Source organism: Eriocheir sinensis, chromosome 22 (genome assembly GCF_024679095.1).
Source record: "Eriocheir sinensis breed Jianghai 21 chromosome 22, ASM2467909v1, whole genome shotgun sequence".
Classification (NCBI taxonomy): Eukaryota; Metazoa; Arthropoda; class Malacostraca; order Decapoda; family Varunidae; genus Eriocheir; species Eriocheir sinensis.
Genome location: NC_066530.1, coordinates 10,587,131 through 10,607,214, shown reverse-complemented (window position 1 = coordinate 10,607,214; position 20,084 = coordinate 10,587,131). Strand labels below are relative to the sequence as shown.

The following is a 20,084-nucleotide window of genomic DNA, read 5'->3' as shown; positions in this document are numbered from 1 at the left end:
CGATCTTCCAAAGCTACAGTAGATTTCACCGAATGATGACAGTATTACTCACCATCATCAGCAGCACCAATAACAACAAACAAATGAGAACCATGCCAGCGGAAATTGTGGTTTGACTGATGATCCAAAGAAAATATGCCCAGTGTAATAGCCCCTTAAGGCTCACTGGCACAACAGACTTCATGTTTTCCTATTCCAAGCTGCAAGTGTGGGTTTTATTCTCATCAAGAAGATCATGCCTGTGTGCAAATCCCATTCTACTAAGGGAAGAGCAAGACCTGCAGGTGAAGTTTTAGGAACCTCTCCCATAAATTTCCTACATTTCTCAGATAAAAATAGAGAAAAAGAGTGGGTTTTATTCTCATCCCAGTCTACTAAGAGAAGAATGAGACCTCAGGGTGAAGCTTAACCCTTAAACTGTTAAATGCTCGCAGCGTGCGGCAGCGTCACTTGCTGGTGGTGATAAACGCTCGCTGTGAGCTCCAGTCGCACTCAAATTTCCCGCGTATGAGAGTGTTCCAACACTATTTCTCACAGCACAGCATTGCCAATTCGGTGGGTTTTCCACTAAATTTGGTGGAAATTCATATCAGCCTAGCGGATGTTGTTGTCCAATATAGCGGCAGTTTTGCATAGCTTCACCTATCACATGACTGATATTTTGACCAAATAGTTGTAAATATTGCAGTTGGCAATACTGCCCTACCAGCACCCCATCATCAAGAGATCTCCACAGTTGCCTCAAAATGACTGACCGTAGCGCACACACTGACATGTCTTCACAGGCAACAACCCCTGAACGTGCCTGTATGTTCACTGGAGAGGCTTACAAAACCGAATCTTAATAGATCTGGGCCTCTTTCCAATGGTGTTTTTGTTTTTAGCTGTGATGAAAAGTTTTTGAGATAAAGCAGTTAAAAGAGACCCTCCTCTCCCCACTGGGCTGCCAGAGTGCGCCTGGGGGGGATAGTCGCATCCCTCGCCACACACAATGAAAGGGTTAAGGAACCTTTCCCTTGAATTTCCTAAATTTCTCAGATAAAAGTAAAGAAAAATGGCTGAGGAAAGACACAAAATAAGCTGGTTGGTTTGATCAGTAAACATCCGAGGGCAGAGGAAAAAGGTCTTACAAACAACAGGGGAGCGACGTCTTACCTCTCATGCCTCCGGGTTTGTTACCAGAGAGCCCAGCGATGGCCTCGTGCTCCAAGATCGACGGCACGATGAGCGGCTGAACCTTCTGCTCCATCAATTTGATAACGCCCTGCAACAAAACAGACGTCATCAACAAAAGGAATCTAGTACCATCGTCAGACGTCACAGCAACACTCTAATAGAACTTCACCTGTGCATATGAAATGGAAAATAAACAAGGAAGAGGAAGGAGGAGGAAGAGAAAAAGTAAAAGAAGGAGAAGGAGAAGGAGGAGGAGGGGGAGGAGGATTAAGAAAAAGAGGTGAAGGAAGAGAAGGCAGAGGAGGAGGAGGAGGAGGAGGAGGAGGAGGAGGAAAAACAGGAGGAGGAAAAGGCAAAAGAGGAGGAGGAGGAAGAGAAGAGATGGAAGAAGATAAGAAGGAAGAAGATAAGGAGGAGGAGAAGAAGTCAGAGAAGGAAGGAGGAGGAGGAGGAGGAGGAGGAGGAAAAACAGGAGGAGGAAAAGGCAAAAGAGGAGGAGGAGGAAGAGAAGAGAAGAGATGGAAGAAGAGAAGGAGGAAAAAGATAAGGAAGAGAAGAAGTCAGAGAAGGAAGGAGGAGGAGGAGGAGGAGGAGGAGGAGGAAAAGGCAAAAGAGGAGGAGGAGGAAGAGAAGAGATGAAAGAAGAGAAGGAGGAGAAGAAGAAGTCAGAGAAGGAAGGAGGAGGAAGAAGAGGAGGAGGAGGAGGAGGAGGAGGAGGAGGAGTAGGAGGAGGAGGAGGAGGAAAAAAGGAGGAGGAGGAGGAGGAGGAAGAGAAGAGATGGAAGAAGAGAAGAAGGAAGAAGATAAGGAGGAGGAGAAGAAGAAGTCAGAGAAGGAAGGAGGAGGAAGAAGAGAAGGAAGGAGGAGGAGGAGGAGGAGGAAAAACAGGAGGAGGAAAAGGCAAAAGAGGAGGAGGAGGAAGAGAAGAGATGGAAAAAGAGAAGAAGGAAGAAGATAAGGAGGAGGAGAAGAAGAAGTCAGAGAAGGGAGGAGGAGGAGGAGGAGGAAAAGGCAAAAGAGGAGGAGGAGGAAGAGAAGAGATGGAAGAAGAGAAGGAGGAAGAAGATAAGGAGGAGAAGAAGAAGTCAAAGAAGGAAGGAGGAGGAGGAGGAAAAACAGGAGGAGGAAAAGGCAAAAGAGGAGGAGGAGGAAGAGAAGAGAAGAGATGGAAGAAGAGAAGAAGGAAGAAGATAAGGAGGAGGAGAAGAAGAAGTCAGAGAAGGAAGGAGGAGGAGGAGGAGGAGGAGGAGGAGGAACCAATGTCCACAAACACCCGCCCAGCAACACTCAACACCCTCACCACAACACTTACATTATAAATCCATACGGCGATGTCCGAAAGAACTTGTCTGTACTCTGAGAGGTCAAAGTTCTTCAGGGACTGTTCGTTCTGCTTGACGGTGTTTTCGGCCTGGAAAGCCTTGTCCCCGGAGTACTGCTTGAGGTTGTGCAGGAGCCTCAGGACATTAGACAGCCACAGCACCGTCGAGTCAAGGTCTTCGTGACGCTTTTTGATGACTCGCTTGACCCCATTCACGATGTTGTTGAGCAGCGAGCGAACCTTCTCGTCGTCGTTGATGTGGTCAGTGTGTCGTATGCACATGAACAGTATGTATGCGGGTAAGCCAGGCAGGAGCGTCACCGCCACCCGAGGCTTCAGTTCTGTAAAAGGAAGACGTGACCTGACAATGCCGTAAGCAGTGACAGTGTTTGCAGATCATAAGGAGTCTGCAGGAGACTGATAGGGCTATGCAAGGCAGCTCCTGTGGTCCTAACTCCACCTAACGTCACCATCCATGAATTTATCAAATCTTTTCTGTGACTTTCTGCTCTTGCTCATCCATATTCTGTTCAAATTTCTTATGCAAGAGTCAATCAGAATCTTCATTATAAAAAATAAATAAATACATGAATAAATGAGGTTCTGCTAAGTAGGTTTCCATGGCTCACTAAGTCCAGAGTTCATTAAAGGTTCATTACTTATTAGACAGAGGGAGTCTAGGCAAGCAGTGACCCTGTACTCCACCTACCGTACACCAGGACTCGGATGATCTGCATTTCCTCGCGGCGGTCGTACTCAAACATGCCCATGTAGTCCCGTTCCTTCTTGCGGATGACAGGCATCACCTCGCCCTCGTTGGTGGCCGCCACGTCAAGCAGGTCTGGGGGGTCGCCGCCTGGGGGACAAACAGCAAGTCGGTGAGGAGGTGGCTCAGAGATGTGGCTAGAATTTTTTTTTATGTATCAAGGGAGGCAGCTCAAGGGCAAAACACAAAAACAATAACAAAAAAATGCTAGACGCTGCTCCTGCAAAAGAAAATATAATGAGAGTAATGTGGTGTGAGTGAGGCTTCAGCCCCACTCGCAGCACAAGCTCATCACCCAGTGACCTCAGCAGCCAATGGCTGCAGCTGGCTGAGTGCCTACACTTCCCCCCTCTGATGGGTGCCATTGATCATAGCAGGCCAGCGGTGGGTGCACCCCTCCAGGCCTCCTTGCCTCAGGGAGTAGTGCCACCAGGTCCACCTTCAGTCTTCCGAGTCCTTTGAGAAGTGAGGCAGCCAGTGACTCCAGACAGCCACACACAGAGCCTCCAAGGGTTAACCCTGGACTTGGTTTTATGGGCAGCAGCATGCCTGCACTGCCCCGGCCACCTCATGATCAAAAGAGGGTCTGGGGAGCCTCCCCCTTTGGGATGACAGTGTCCCAATGGCTTTGTGGTGCAGCCATCACAGTGTCAGGCTCTCATGATACTGATGCACTGAGGAAGCCCACAACATGGCCGTGCCCTTGGCAGCAGAACTGGCTCAGGGTCATGACCCAAGCCTCCACCTGTGCTTCTACTTCCTATTTTGAATCAGGTGTGGTTTGGGGTTATGCAGGGAGGGAGGGCTGATGGCCTCACCACAGCCAATCCAGACCATCAGTCAGGCTGCCTGCCAGCCATGGCTGGCACACAGCCGCTGCGAGGTCGTTCCCAACAAATGGTTGGCAAGGAGTGAAAACGTATTGAATTTTCCTTCAATATCTGATAAAAAATTGAAAAGTGTCACAGCTACGTACACAACACAAGCAAACATTCTTAGTAAATAATAGTTGATAAAAATAGGGAAAGAGTAAGCAAGGAATTACAAGAACCTAATATGCAATACAAAGTGGCAGAGGTACGTGGAGCAAGTATCTGTGACCCATGACACTTGTGCCATTCCTCAAGTGCCAAACAGGTGCACAAGTCCAGGCTGTGCTGTGCTGAGAGTCATGTTCAGAGTGGCAGCCACTCAGTCCTGACGGAAGCAAGTAACAACAAGGCAGCAACATCAAGGTGGAAGTCAGCAACATCCATGCAAGGCTACTTCCATTACAACCATACAAACAGCTGCCATTACTTGTACTGACAGCCACACTTACTGCAGCTACTTGTGTGACACTACACCCTTTGCAGTACAGACCCTGCACACACACACACACACACACACACACACACACACACACCCTCCTCACCCAACACACAACACACAGCAGCCTTTCTACCACAGGCTATGCACACACGCCTCATCAACCAAGACTCAAAACATACAGCCTTTGTAGCACAGGCTCTTCACACCTCCTCACCCAACACACACACACACAGAGGAAAGCGGAGAGATGCATCATGAACACAAAGCTACGGGACTGAATGGCAGAAGGGGACAAATGCAACACTCAAAAGCTGATGATGATTATTGGGGCGTTCTGTTCTTGGCGCCACAACTGCAGGGTCATATGGCGCTACTCATGAGAGGAAAGAGATGAGGAATGAGATTGAGGACTTGTCTGTTCCCTCTCCCACCTCACCAAGCCACTCATTCACACTGCATTACACAACTACACGGAAACACAACAAGCTCTTCACTGGCTGGAAATAAGAAACCTTCCCATACAAGCACCAGAGACTTTACTATGGACTTGTCTGTTCCCTCTCTCAGCTCACCAAGCCACTCATTCACACTGCTTTACACAACTACACGGAGAGACAACCAGCTCTTCACTGACTGGAAATAAGAAGCGAGCTGCCAACAGAAGATCCGGTCAAGTTTTCGTTCATAATTGTCATAAGTTTTGGGGGCAGGATCAGGTCAGGCCTCCATGCAGTAATGTCATAAATTTTGGGCCCTGCCGGAGAGCTGCCAACAGAAGATCCGGTCAAGTTTTTGTTCATAATTGCCATAAGTTTTGGGGCAGGATCAGGTCAGGCCTCCATGCAGTAATGTCAAATTTTGGGCCCTGCCGGAGAGCTGCCAACAGAAGATCCGGTCAAGTTTTTGTTCATAATTGCCATAAGTTTTGGGGCAGGATCAGGTCAGGCCTCCATGCAGTAATGTCAAATTTTGGGGCCTGACAGAAAACGGAGAGCTGCCAACAGAAGAAGGCGGACACGTGCAATGTACTTAGCCTTTCAAAACGAGTGTGCATATATGTATACGTACTATATACACATATACGCATAGGCAAAAGATACGTCTGAGCCAAGTAAGTGTGTACATCATAAGTTTTTTGGGGCACGATCAGGTCAGGCCTCCATGCAGTAATGTCAAATTTTGGGGCCTGCCGGAGAGCGGAGAGCTGCCAACAGGAGAAGAAGGCAGTAGCGGACACGTGCAATGTACTTAGCCTTTCAAAACGAGTGTGCATATATGTATACGTACTATATACACATATACACATAGGCAAAAGATACGTCTGAGCCAAGTAAGCGTGCATGCATCTGTTGGTGCAGGCAGCTTACCATAGGGGCTGCCCTGTGCTGAGGACCGCTTGCTGCCAGAGCCTGTAAGGTGGGTGAGTCAGGCAGGGCAAGGATGGAGCGACAGAGGTGCTCGGACACACACAGGTTATGTTACAAGAGGTGTAGAGTGATGACCAACCCTTGATAGCATGATAGTGTTCCCTCTTTAGCAGACAAATTCACAGACATGGATCTCGATTACACAATGCTTATATGTAAAGAGCTCCTCATAAGTTACATTACATGAGGCATAGAGTGATGACCAACCCTTGATAGCATGATAGTGTTCCCTCTTTAGCAGGCAAACTCACAGACATGAAACTCTATTACACAATGCTTATATGTAAAGAGCTCCTCATAAGTTACATTACAAGAGGCATAGAGTGATGACCAACCCTTGATAGCATGATAGTGTTCCCTCTTTAGCAGACAAACTGACAGACACTGAACAGACTCCACACAATGCTCTATCAGTTCCTCACACACTGAATTACAAGAGGCAGAGTGTGCTGACCAACCCTTGATAGCATGACACTGTTCCCTCTTAGCAGACAAACTCACAGACATTGAACAGACTCAGGGACACAATGCTCTTTAAGTTCCTCACACACTGAATTACAAGAGGCAGAGAGTGTGATGACCAACCCTTGATAGCATGACACTGTTCCCTCTTAGCAGACAAACTCACAGACATTGAACAGACTCAGGGACACAATGCTCTTTAAGTTCCTCACACACTGAATTACAAGAGGCAGAGAGTGTGATGACCAACCCTTGATAGCATGACACTGTTCCCTCTTAGCAGACAAACTCACAGACATTGAACAGACTCAGGGACACAATGCTCTTTAAGTTCCTCACACATTACGTTACAAGAGGCAGAGAGTGTGATGACCAACCCTTGATAGCATGACACTGTTCCCTCTTAGCAGACAAACTCACAGAAATGGAACTTGAGTACACAATGCTTATATGTAAAGAGCTCCATTAGTTATGTATTAATTCTTATGCATCTAATAGCGATTAGGGAACAGACATGTGTTTATTGAAGGCTTTAATAGGAAGATGAGAGATGATGTGAGGAGGGAAGGGAAGGGAAGGGGATTGACAGCGAAGGTGGTGATACTTGCAGATGGAGGAGGAGGAGGGAGAGAGGAAAAGTTTGGAAAGTTTCGTTTAGTCAGCGCAACATCTGTGGTCATATGCCGGAGAGAGACAGAAGGGGAAGGAATTAAAGGAGAAGGGAACAGACCCCAGGAGACAGGACACAACCCCAGATTAATACCTGGTACCCAATCACTGCTGGGTGAACAGGGGCGTAGGGTATCGGAAAAGCCGCCCAAATTTTTCCACTCCGCCCAGGAATCGAACCCAGGCTCTCTTGGTTGTGAGCCGAATGTGCTAATCACTGCACCAAGAAGCCCCAGAGAAGAGGAGGATGGAGATTGACAGGGAGGGTGAGAAGGGAATACTGGTGATGATTTTAACTTCTTTTAACTCATGTCTTAAAACGAATCCGAGAGTCAAACACACACAAAATTCTTTCCTCACCTCCAGCCTCCTTCAGCTTCTTGGCGTAGGCTCGCAACGACCGTTTGTATTTCTTGAGCTGCTCCGTCAGGCTGTCCACTTGGCCCTGCAGGTTCTGGGGGGGATGAGAATGAAGCGTCAGACAACTCTTGAGGAGATAATGACTCGCTAAAACTGAACCTTTCCACCCCAAAAGAGAGAATTATTAAGTGAGTGGAGGGTCTGCCGTACAACCTTTAGCAGCGTAGAGGCAAGGCAAGGAAGTAAACAACACACTAAGACAAGCTCACCACACGGCCCTTATAGAGTGATAAGAGAGTCCAGTAATGCAAGGCTCCTATAAAGATGGATAAGGTGAGCCCACTAAACACACACACACACACACACAGCTCCTATAAGATTGATAAGTTAAGCCCATAATACGCTCCCCTAGAAAGACTGATAGGACAGCCATCAATACACTGTTACTATATAGAGGGTTGACACTTGATGGCAGAATGAGATGGAGAGGATGGAGAGGTGTCTTGAAGCTTCTTTTTGTTGTTATAAGAGACAAAGCAGGTGGAAGGGAGAGGTGCAGACGCCGTAACTATTAGTGGGTGAGCAAACATAAATCTTTTCCTGAATAAACTTGCCCATTGTATGAGATGTGTTAAAACAACTATATAGGCACTTTTACTCGCATTGCTGATGAAATACAGGTGTAAATCCCTAGTGATAAGATGTTTATATACTCAGCAGGTGGGCAAATTAGTCCCACAGGTGCTGTAAATGGCAGCCCAAGAGGTCCATCATCTCCACCATCAAGTGTGACCCACACGTCACCACCTCACCACCTCACCACCACCACCACCACCGCCATTGTCATCACCAAGGCCCCACACCACTCATTTCCCCCTCAGGATCATCACTGGTGTGTGATTCATCACTGTCAGCAATGTCCTCATCACTGGTCTGATAACAATCACAACAATAGTCATCACCAGACCCGTACTCATCCATCTATCACCACGTGGAGCACCAGCCATCTCTGCTCCTCTCACCCGACTCTGTGTGCAGCACTGATTGTGCACACAACTTCACTGCCATCTCTCATTATTACACTAAATGTTTCTCAAACCTTTACTTATGTATACGGATATACCATAATTCATTAGCACATAAATGGCATGAAATGTGAAGCATTACATCACGACGCACCCTGACCACCACCACCACGCCGCTGCCACGCTGGCTCAGTGTTATGGAAATAAACCTTAATTTTTTGAGTGGCTGGCTATCAAAGATGGTGAGATCTGTTGGCCAATGGTGTAGCTGGAATCTGGAGGCCAGATGTAGGAGAATTATTGCCCACATATCTTAAAGCAAGTGCAATATGAACTGAGGCACATCCAGATGTAGCTGGCCAGCCAAGCCATGTACGTGGCCTCACATGCCCAAAGCGGTAAGACATGGTCAGGAAGGGACGTATCATGGAATTTATTTCAGTTTGCTGCATTCTGGCAGCGTGGCATATGTTACGTTAGGTTAGCTTAAATCTGTTTTGGTTGGATTTGTTAAATATATGACATGGCTGGTGCTGCACCATTGTCACTGGCACCTGGCGGACAGATTTCTGGAATTTTATAAATCATGATTTAGGGAAGTGTGTCATGGAGAGATTCTTCACCTACACAAGACACTCTTTCCACAGTGCTGCATCATAGCCTCAGAAAATACAGTCACCTCCAGCTGTTTGAAACTCATCAGGTATTGATTTTGTTCCCCTTTACTTCAATGTTCTCCTTACTTTCCTGTCGGGGCTTAGTTGTCTTCATGTCCAGGTCTGCTCACCGAGGGAACTGTTTGGGGCTAGGGCAATATTTTTCCTTGATGCCTTTCAAGGATCTCAACAACAAAAATAATGATGATAATAATAATAATCACACACTATATTGGGGGTAGCATAGTAGCAGAGCCTTTTCTTGTATGTTCTTATCTACAGACTGACAGAGATATTTGGTTGTAGTGATTTTCGAGCAACACCTGACCAGATATTTTCCTGATGTACTTTTTTGCTATAGAGAAAAAGAAACAAGTCTGAGGTGAGGCTGTTTAGGAGTCTCTCAGTTCTGGTACTTTTAGAGGAACCCATTATAAGATATTTTCCTGATGTACTTTTTTGCTATAGAGAAGAAGAAACAAGTCTGAGGTGCGGCTGTTTAGGAGTCTCTCAGTTCTGGTACTTTTAGAGGTTCATTTCCGATAGTAAAAAGTAAAACACATCTAAAGTAGTATCAAATCTCTTCCCTCAGTTGTGGAGAGGAATTGGAACCAAGTGTCAGCGATACCAAAGGAGGTTCATCACGGCCCTGTCCATACGAAACAGGATCGGAGTCCGAAACAAACAAAGAATTGGATAATGAGATCGATAACATTTGGAAGAAGAAGAAGAAGAAGAAGAAGAAGAAGAAGAAGAAGAACTGGAAAAAGTGGAAGATGAAATAGAAGAGTTAGAAGAAGAAGAAAAAAAAAGAAGAAGAAGAAGAAGAAGAAGAAGAAGAAGAAGAAAAAGAACTGGAAAAAGTGGAAGATGAAATAGAAGAGTTAGAAGAAGAAGAAAAAAGAAGAAGAAGAAGAAGAAGAAGAAGAACTGGAAAAAAGTGGAAATTAAATAGAAGAAGAAGAAGAAGAAGAAGAAGAAGAAGAAGAAGACATTAACCCCTAGACAGCGCTGGAGCTCTATACAGCCGGCCCAAAATTCAGTTGTTCAGTTTTGTATGTCAGAAATCTAACAACACTTCCAGACTGTTGCGGTGTAATCCATATATAGACCAAAGTTAAAACATCTCTTATGCAGCGTAACTATATTCATGATACGGTCCTTGGGTTGACAATGACCATATATAGACCATTCATTTTGGGGGAGCTACCCTTTAACCCTTTCATTGCTAAACGCTCGCAGCAGGCGTTAGGCGTATTTGCTGGTGGCGCTAAACGCTCGCTGCGAGCTCCAGCCGCACTCAAATCTCCCGCGTATGAGAGTGTTCCAACACTAATTCTCACAACACAGGATTGCCAAGTGAGTGGGTTCTTCACTAAATTTGGTGGAAAATCATATCAGCCCAGCGCGGCAAATCTACGGACGTGTAACTGGTGGATGTTCTTGCCCAATATAGCGACATTTTTGCATAGCTTCACCTATCACCTGACTGATTCTTTGACCAAATAGTTGTAAATATTGCAGTTGGTAATACTCCCTTGCCAGGGTCTGAAAAAGAGATGTTCACAGTTCCCTCAATATGGCTGATCATCCCGCACGCACCGACGTAAGTGTTAACATTCAACACTCCCTGAACGTGCATGTACATTCGCAAGAGAGGCATACACATCGACTCCTATAGATCTGGACCTCCTCTTTCCAGTGGTGTTTTTGGTTTTTAGCTGTGATGAATAGTTTTTGAGATACAGAGGTTAAAAGAACCCCCCCCCCATTGGGCTCCCTGACTGCACCTGAGGGGATAGTTGCGTCCAGACTGCGCACAAGGAAAGGGTTAAACACTGCTGCCGTCTAAGGGTTAAGAATAAGAGTATAAGAAGTAATATCTGTAAAACTATAAAGAGGCTGCAAGGTGTGTGGAGGTGAGGTGAGGCCAAGCAGTGTGTTGAGGGGAAGCAAAGAGTATAATGCATGACTTTACAAACCCATGAAGGGAAAAAGCTGTAATTGTTAAGCTGAGTGCAGTGAAGCTGAGCATATAATGGAAAAGCAAAGTCCAGTGAAGTGCAGTGCAGCCTGAACCAAGCCGTGGGCAGGGGCGCTGCTGCCCTGCACTCCCACACACACAGATCTTCTTCTTTACCAGTAGCTTTTATCACTTGTATGAGAAGACTCTTTCTGACTCCAGCATTACACCTCACTCAGTCTGCTGCCTCTTCTTCTGTCAGGCCCTTCACTCCCTCCTGCCACTCCCTTTGCCTTGAGATCTCCTGGAGTGCAACATTTTTCATTTACTTGGTCACTGTGACAAGTTTTCAGTCACATCACACCCCCGTCTTTCATCACCATCACACGTGACTGCTTGACAACCAGCAGCTGTGCTCTGATGATTGTCACCAAATTTACAATGAATGTCATCTCTGTCAAGGTACAGCACAGACACAGCAGCTCCAGTGAGTGCTGGCAAGCAAGCTACAGGCACACGGCACAACAGCAGGGCTGTGGAGTCACACCTAAGAGTCAAGGGGTCAGAGTATTTTGGTGTTGGTGGAGTGAGTCACTCACTAAACCACCACAGCACTGACTTCCAAAGTGTGAACTTGAACAATAGCACCAGATTTTGTGGGGCTATTTTCTCTTGCTTTCTGTGTGTGCGTATTTAGCAAGTTGTGATGATATAGAGGAAGTGAGTTACATGGATCTGTGGCTCAGTATCCATACCACCTCTGCCTGTAGCCCGGCAGGATGAGGTTCAGGTCACACTCAGGCCACTGAAGATTTTTCCCTGACAAGAGCAGTTGCTGTCCCACCTTGAGCAAAGGTGTGTGTGTGTGTGTGTGTGTGTGTGTGTGTGTGTGTGTGTGTGTGTGTGTGTGTGTGTGGTCCTGACAGTACCCTGAGATCAATGCTCCAAAGAGAGGTCTTTCTGGGAGGGTCCAGGCTGGTGGCAATGAGTCCAGCAAGTGATCAGACCAGGGGTGAATAACTCGTAAGGTCCTGTCTCCAAATCTAAGTTTATCAAGTTCAGCATTAAATATATGGATATTTCTGTCTGGAGTCATCTCCTTGTCACGGTCCTTCCAGGTGACAATGGTCATGTGAAGAGCTGTGTTTCCTGATGTCTCTTGGGCAGCTTGTCTTCTTTCATTTCTTAGCATCACTTCTTGAAAGGCGTGCAAACCAGTCTTTCCAATCTCTCCTCACATGTCATGTCTTTCAAGCTTGGCACCAGTTTTGTTGTTACACTAAAAATTAAATCTACACAGCCTGGGGGCAGTCACATGTGTAGGCTACAGATTTCTGGAGCTTGAATTCAAGTTAGAGATTTTACCAACTCCACAAGCCTGAGGGTGCAGCAGAGTGACCGCAGCGGCAGCGTGAGATGTGAAGAGTCGAGGAAAGACATGCCTAGCTATGTATGAGGCCAAGAAACAGCTGAGTCCATATCACAGCCAAGGCATTCAGGAGCAAGAGAAAACCACTACTTCACCTACTCTGGTCAATATCTGTGAGGCCTGGAAGACAAACAGTTAACAATCAAACAAGAAGGCTGGAGACATTACTGCAAGAAGGGTTAATTAATTCCTGCTTGACACACACAAGAATGGTTAATAGCTTACTGCTTTACACACACAAGAATGGTTAATAGCTTACTGCTTTACACACACAAGAATGGTTAATAGTTTACTGCTTTACACACACAAGAATGGTTAATAGCTTACTGCTTGACACACACAAGAATGGTTAATAGCTTACTGCTTTGCACACAAGAATGGTTAATAGATTACTAGTTTACACACACAAGTACCGTATTTTGCGGCGTATAATGCGCTCCAGCGTATACCGCGCACCCTAAACTTTGGGCGCTAGGCTTTTCCCTGGTTCACTCCTCCCCACTTCCTTTCTTTCTTCTCCCTCTCCATCCCCATATTTTTCTCCTTCCTTTTCATATCTTTCCCCTATCCCAGTTTTTCTCTCTTAATCTCTTTCCTTCCCACTCACATCTTTTTTCTCTCCTTCTTTCCTCACCCTTACCTGACCCTCCCTCCCTCTCTCTCTTCTTTTCCCGTCCCATTTCCTCCACTCATTTCCCTTGTTTCCTCCTTTCTCACACCCTCTTATCTTTAGCCTTATCTCTCACTCTATCACTCTCTTCCTCCCATTCTCCTTCCATATTATATTATATGAACACACACACACACACACACACACACACACACACACACACACACACACACACACACACACACACACACACACACACACACACACACACAGGGGAAATGAGAAGGGTGTGGGGAGGGAGGGGCAGAGGGTAGAGTCAGATCATGTCCTGACCAAAGCCTTGACCTGACTCTCTCTTCTGCCCCTCCCTCCCCACACCCTTCTCCTTTCTCCTTGTTTCCATCCTCTCTATCTCTCCGTTTCCCCCACTCCTCCTCCTTGTTCTCCCTTCTTACATCCACTATCTCTATTTTTTTATCACTCACTCTGTCCCTCTCCTCCTCCCTCTCCCCTTCCCTGTATTTACCTAGTTGTGACATAAAGGAAGTGAGCTACGTTCATATGAGAATGGCACGGAGAAGTTGTGTGGCGGCCTAGGAGTCACGCTGACCCATAACACCTCACGCAAACTTCAAAATTACTACGGAAAAAAAAAAATAAAATAAATAAATCAAAATCAAAATTTGTGCCTTCGGCAGATACCGCACAGGGGTAACTTTGTCATTTTTTTTAAATGAAAACGGTGTGTGTTATATGCCGCAAAGAATGGTACATACATATTATTACCAAGCAATGAGCTAGATAATTCCCCATTTGTTTTGCTAAAATAAAGGATGATGTAACAGATAAAATAACCTTCTAAACGAAAAGCTAATTCTACCTAAGTCTCCCTCACATTTTTTTATATTTTTTTTTTTAGCTGTCTATAGAGCTGGTAGGATCTCTCACAGGGCCCCAGAGTACGACCCCACTTGTTACTGGCACAGGCGAATTTTTTTTTATAGCGCCTACCTTGACACAGAACTGATTTATATTCCCCATTTGGTTCACTGAATGGCTGAATGTGCAGACAAATTATCCTTCCAAACACTTAACTAATTTTACCCAAGTCTCAAAGTGTCTATTGTAAGGCAGCAACACTTTTTTTCTTCTCTTTTCTTTTTTTTTTTCATTTTTAAGTGCTGCATATAGTGTCGGAGAGCTCTCTTGACGGGGTCCCTTAAGTACGACCCCACTTGTTACTGGCACAGGTGAATTTTTTTTATAGCGACTACCACGACACAGAACTGACTTACCAGGTTCTCGGAGGTGAGGCGCATGATCTCCGACTGCAGGAGTGCCTCGGGGTTGGAAGCGTCGCCCTTGAGCAGGTTCTGGGCGAGGAGCTTCTGTTGCCGCTCGTTGTCCTGGCGTAGGCGGTCAAGCTCACCCTTGTACTCGGCCTCAGTCTCGTGGGCGTGCAGCTTCTGCTTCCTCAGTTCATCCTCGAGTTGTCTGTGGCGGTGAGTAAGGGGTGAGTAAGGAGAGGGAAGGGTGGGGAAGGGTATGTGTAATCTAGCAAGGAATTACATACAGTATTCTAAATCACTCTCTCTCAAATCAACTCTTTTAAGATGCTCTCTCTCTCTCTCTCTCTCTCTCTCTCTCTCTCTCTCTCTCTCTCTCTCTCTCTCTCTCTCTCTCTCTCTCTCTCTCTCTCTCTCTCTCTCTCTCTCTCTCTCTCATGTCAACTGTTGCTTCTGGTTCCAATGTTCCTCCTCTCCTAACTGTCTGTGGTGGTGAGTCATGGGTGAGTAAGGGGAGGGAAGGGTAGGGAAGGGTTTGTGTAATCTAGCAAGGAACTATAGTTGGTTTTCTAGGATGCTGTCTGTCACATGTCAACTGTTGCTTCTGGTTCCTATGTTCCTCTTCTATTTGTCTGTGGTGGTGAGTAAGGGGTGAGTAAGGAGAGGGAAGGGTAGGGAAGGTTATGTGTAATCTAGCAAGGAATTATAGTTGGTTTTCTAGGATGCTGCCTCTCTCTCATGTCAACTGTTCCTTCTGGTTCCTATGTTCCTCTTCTATTTGTCTGTGGTGGTGAGTAACGGGTGAGTAAGGGGAGGGAAGGGTAGGGAAGGGTTTGTGTAATCTAGCAAGGAATTATAGTTGGTTTTCTAGGATGCTGCCTCTCTCTCATGTCAACTGTTGCTTCTGGTTCCTATGTTCCTCTTCTATTTGTCTGTGGTGGTGAGTAACGGGTGAGTAAAAAGAGGGAAGGGTAGGGAAGGTTATGTGTAATCTAGCAAGGAATTATAGTTGGTTTTCTAGGATGCTGCCTCTCTCTCATGTCAACTGTTCCTTCTGGTTCCAATGTTCCTCCTCTCCTAACTGTCTGTGGTGGTGAGTAAGGGGTGAGTAAGAAGAGGGAAGGGTAGGGAAGGTTATGTGTAATCTAGCAAGGAATTATAGTTGGTTTTCTAGGATGCTCTCTCTCTCCCTCTCTCTCTCTCTCTCTCTCTCTCTCTCTCTCTCTCTCTCTCTCTCTCTCTCTCTCTCTCTCTCTCTCTCTCTCTCTCTCTCTCTCTCTCTCTCTCTCTCTCTCTCTCTCTCTCTCTCTCTCTCTCTCTCTCTCTCTCTCTCTCTCTCTCTCTCTCTCTCTCTCTCTCTCTCTCTCTCTCTCTCTCTCTCTCTCTCTCTCTCTCTCTCTCATGTCAACTGTTCCTTCTGGTTCCAATGTTCCTCCTCTCCTAACTGTCTGTGGTGGTGAGTAAGGGGTGAGTAAGGGGAGGGAAGGGTAGGGAAGGTTATGTGTAATCTGGTACAGACAGTATTCCTAGGTCTTTCTCTGCCTCTCCTAACTGTCAGTGGTGGTGAGTAAAGGGTGAGTAAGGAGAAGGAAGGGTAGGGAAGGTTATGTGTAATCTAGCAAGGAATCATGGTTGGTTCTCAGTCTCTCTCTCTCTCTCAAAAATGAAAAATGAAATTCTAGAATAGTACAGTGTTTCCCATGTGGTATTCATGTGCTGTCTACCCCATCATTAACCCGTCCACAGTGATTGGTATGGATTTGGCCTTCACTGGTAGCCTGGTAACATATAGTCCCAGGTCTTTCTCTGCCTCTGTGGTGGATAGTGGAGTGTTTCCCATGTGGTATTGGTGTGCTGGATATCTCTTCACTGGTAGCCTGGTAACATATAGTCCCAGGTCTTTCTCTGCCTCTGGTGGATAGTGGAGTGTTTCCCATGTGGTATTGGTGTGCTGGATATCCCTTCACCGGCAGCCTGGTATCATATAGTCCCAGGTCTTTCTCTGCCTCTGTGGTGGATAGTGGAGTGTTTCCCATGTGGTATTGGTGTGCTGGATATCCCTTCACTGGTAGCCTGGTAACATATAGTCCCAGGTCTTTCTCTGCCTCTGTGGTGGATAGTGGAGTGTTTCCCATGTGGTATTGGTGTGCTGGATATCCTTTCACTGGTAGCCTGGTAACATATAGTCCCATGTCTTTCTCTGCCTCTGTGGTGGATAGTGGAGTGTTTCCCATGTGGTACTGGTGTGCTGGATATCCCTTCACTGGTAGCCTGGTAACATGTAGTCCCATGTCTTTCTCTGCCTCTGTGGTGGATAGTGGAGTGTTTCCCATGTGGTATTGGTGTGCTGGATATCCCTTCACTGGTAGCCTGGTAACATATAGTCCCATGTCTTTCTCTGCCTCTGTGGTGGATAGTGGAGTGTTTCCCATGTAGTATTGGTGTGCTGGATATCCCCTCCCAAGGTGCAGGACTTTACATTTTTCTTCACTGAACTGTAGCAGACACTTTTGTTCCACTCCTGTAGCTTGGAGATGTCTTCTGGTGGGGAATCCACATCCAAGGGGTTAAGGGTGCAAAATAGGAAAATAGGAAACAAAAAAGTCTGTAATGGCCCTGCAAACATGAATGACCCTACAATGAGCTTCCCCTTTCCTTCCTCCTATACAAAAAGGTCGCAAAAACTGGTGGAGGAGAGCTGTCAGACACATCAATCCCACAAAGTAATGGAAAAAAATCCCCAGACAAAAAAGGAGTAATGTTTAGCCTGAGGTGACTTATACCTGGCAATGAGCCCAGCCAGGATGTCATGCCGCCACGCCAAGCAGCACAAGGCTCTAGAACCTACACACATAGACCTACACAGTGAAAAGCCACCTCAGGATTCAGGACAAGTCAAACAGCCATAAAGCCAAGCAGCAAAAGGCTCTAGTACCAACACACATTAACCTACACAGTGAACAGCCCCCCCAGGACTCAGGAGAACCCAAATACCCATCAAGCAAGCAGTGAAGGGCTCTAAACCTACACACACTGACCTACACAGTGAACAGCTGCCCCAGGACTCAGGAGAACCCAAATACACATCAAACAAGCAGTGAAGGGCCCTAAAACTTACAGACATTGACCTATACAGTGAACAGCCACCCCAGGACTCAGGAGAAGCCAAATACCCATCAAGCAAGCAGTGAAGGGCTCTAAAACCTACACACATTGACCTACACAGTGAACAGCTGCCCCAGGACTCAGGAGAACCCAAATACACTTCAAGCAAGCAGGGAAGGGCTCTAAACTTACACACATTGACCTGCACAGTGAACAGCTGCCACAGGACTCAGGAGAACCCAAATACACATCAAGCAAGCAGTGAAGGGCTCTAAACTTACACACATTGACCTATACAGTGAACAGCTGCCACAGGACTCAGGAGAACCCAAATACACTTCAAGCAAGCAGGGAAGGGCTCTAAACTTACACACATTGACCTGCACAGTGAACAGCTGCCACAGGACTCAGGAGAACCCAAATACACATCAAGCAAGCAGTGAAGGGCTCTAAACTTACACACATTGACCTACACAGTGAACAGCTGCCCCAGGACTCAGGAGAACCCAAATACACTTCAAGCAAGCAGGGAAGGGCTCTAAACTTACACACATTGACCTGCACAGTGAACAGCTGCCACAGGACTCAGGAGAACCCAAATACACATCAAGCAAGCAGTGAAGGGCTCTAAACTTACACACATTGACCTATACAGTGAACAGCTGCCACAGGACTCAGGAGAACCCAAATACACATCAAGCAAGCAGTGAAGGGCTCTAAGCCTACACACATTGACCTGCACAGTGAACAGCTGCCCCAGGACTCAGGAGAACCCAAATACCCATCATGCAAGCAGTGAAGGGCTCTAAGCCTACACACATTGACCTACACAGTGAACAGCCACCCCAGGACTCAGGAGAAGCCAAATACCCATCAAACAAGCAGTGAAGGGCCCTAAAACTTACAGACATTGACCTATACAGTGAACAGCTGCCCCAGGACTCAGGAGAACCCAAATACCCATCAAACAAGCAGTGAAGGGCTCTTAACCTACACACATTGACCAACACAGTGAACAGCTGCCCCAGGGCTAAGGAGAACCCAAATACCCATCAAGCAAGCAGTGAAGGGCTCTAAACCTACACACATTAACCTACACAGTGAACAGCCACCCCAGGATACCCCAAGTGGTATCCTGGTCCTGGTGCTGCAAACTGTCCTAACATGATAGCAATAAGCACAGCCAGAAAGAATTTACACTTAACAACATAATATAAACTCTGTAAACTTAACCCGGTAGCAGCGACGTGCCAAATTTGAGGCTTCACCGTGTAGCAGCGACGGGCCAAATTTGTGGCTTTACCGTGTAGCAGCGACGGGCCAAATTTGTGGCTTTACTGTTTAGCAGCGACGGGCCAAATTTGTGGCTTTACTGTTTAGCAGCGACGGGCCAAATTTGTGGCTTTACTGTTTAGCAGCGACGGGCCAAATTTGTGGCTTTACCGTGTAGCATCGACGTGCCAAATTTGTGGCTTTACCGTGTAGCAGAGACGGGCCAAATTTGTGGCTTTACCGTGTAGCAGCGACGGGCCAAATTTGTGGCTTTACCGTGTAGCAGCGACGGGCCAAATTTGTGGCTTTACTGTTTAGCAGCGACGGGCCAAATTTGTGGCTTTACTGTTTAGCAGCGACGGGCCAAATTTGTGGCTTTACTGTTTAGCAGCGACGGGCCAAATTTGTGGCTTTACCGTGTAGCATCGACGTGCCAAATTTGTCGCTTTACCGTAGCAGAGAGACGGCCAAATTTGTGGCTTTACCGTGTAACAGTAGACCAAATTTGTGGCTTTACCGTGTAGCAGCGACAAGCCAAATTTGTGACTTTACCGTGTAGCAATGACGGGCCAAATTTGTGGCTTTACCGTGTAGCAGCAATGGGCCAAATTTGTGACTTTACCGTGTAGCAGCGACGGGCCAAATTTGTGGCTTTACCGTGTAGCAGCGACGGGCCAGATTTGTGGCTTTACCGTGTAGCAGCGACGGGCCAAATTTGTGACTGTACCGTGTAGCAACGACGGGCCAAATTTGTGGCTTTACCGTGTAGCAGCGACGGGCCAAATTTGTGACTTTACCGTGTAGCAGCGACGGGCCAAATTTGTGGCTTTACTGTGTAGCAGCGACGGGCCAAATTTGTGGCTTTACCGTGTAGCAGCAACGGGCCAAATTTGTGAGTTTACCGTGTAGCAGCGACGTGCCAAATTTGTGGCTTTACAGTGTAGCAGCGACGTGCCAAATTTGTGGCTTTACTATGTAGCAGCGATGGGCTAAATTTGTGGCTTTACCATGCAGCAGCGACGGGCCAAATTTGTGGCTTTACCGTGTAACAGCGACAGGCCAAATTTGTGGCTTTACCATGTAGCAGCGACGGGCCAAATTTGTGGCTTTACCGTGTAGCAGCGATGGGCCAAATTTGTGGCTTGACCGTGTAGCAGCAACGGGCCAAATTTGTGGCTTTACCGTGTAGCAGCGACGGGCCAAATTTGTGGCTTTACCATGTAGCAGCGACGGGCCAAATTTGTGG

The 20,084-nt window shown here is 46.7% G+C and overlaps 2 protein-coding genes across 16 annotated transcripts in view; one reads left to right on the top strand and one right to left on the bottom strand.

Moving 5' to 3' along the window:
- The window catches only part of LOC127002027 (uncharacterized), an 87,201-nt gene extending 69,310 nt beyond the window's left edge, over nucleotides 1–17,891 (top strand). For 8 of the 9 annotated variants that reach the window (XM_050867369.1, XM_050867368.1, XM_050867360.1 and 5 more), the window contains one exon: nucleotides 16,456–17,891. In XM_050867369.1, the coding sequence (XP_050723326.1) occupies nucleotides 16,456–16,897 (442 nt within the window). In that variant the 3' untranslated portion in view covers nucleotides 16,898–17,891. Of the gene's footprint in view, nucleotides 1–16,259; nucleotides 16,359–16,455 lie in introns of all 9 variants that reach the window. The other variant, XM_050867357.1, reaches the window with a different exon arrangement.
- Nucleotides 1–20,084, bottom strand: part of LOC127002025 (unconventional myosin-Va-like) — a 155,004-nt gene that overhangs the window by 11,551 nt on the left and 123,369 nt on the right. For 4 of the 7 annotated variants that reach the window (XM_050867348.1, XM_050867351.1, XM_050867350.1 and 1 more), the window contains 6 exons: nucleotides 14,471–14,669; nucleotides 7,493–7,586; nucleotides 5,942–5,983; nucleotides 3,207–3,353; nucleotides 2,489–2,838; nucleotides 1,156–1,264 (listed from right to left, as the gene is read on the bottom strand). In XM_050867348.1, coding sequence (XP_050723305.1) covers nucleotides 1,156–1,264; nucleotides 2,489–2,838; nucleotides 3,207–3,353; nucleotides 5,942–5,983; nucleotides 7,493–7,586; nucleotides 14,471–14,669 — 941 coding nt within the window. The remainder of the gene's footprint in view (nucleotides 1–1,155; nucleotides 1,265–2,488; nucleotides 2,839–3,206; nucleotides 3,354–5,941; nucleotides 5,984–7,492; nucleotides 7,587–14,470; nucleotides 14,670–20,084) is intronic. The other 3 variants (XM_050867349.1, XM_050867352.1, XM_050867353.1) reach the window with 1 other exon arrangement.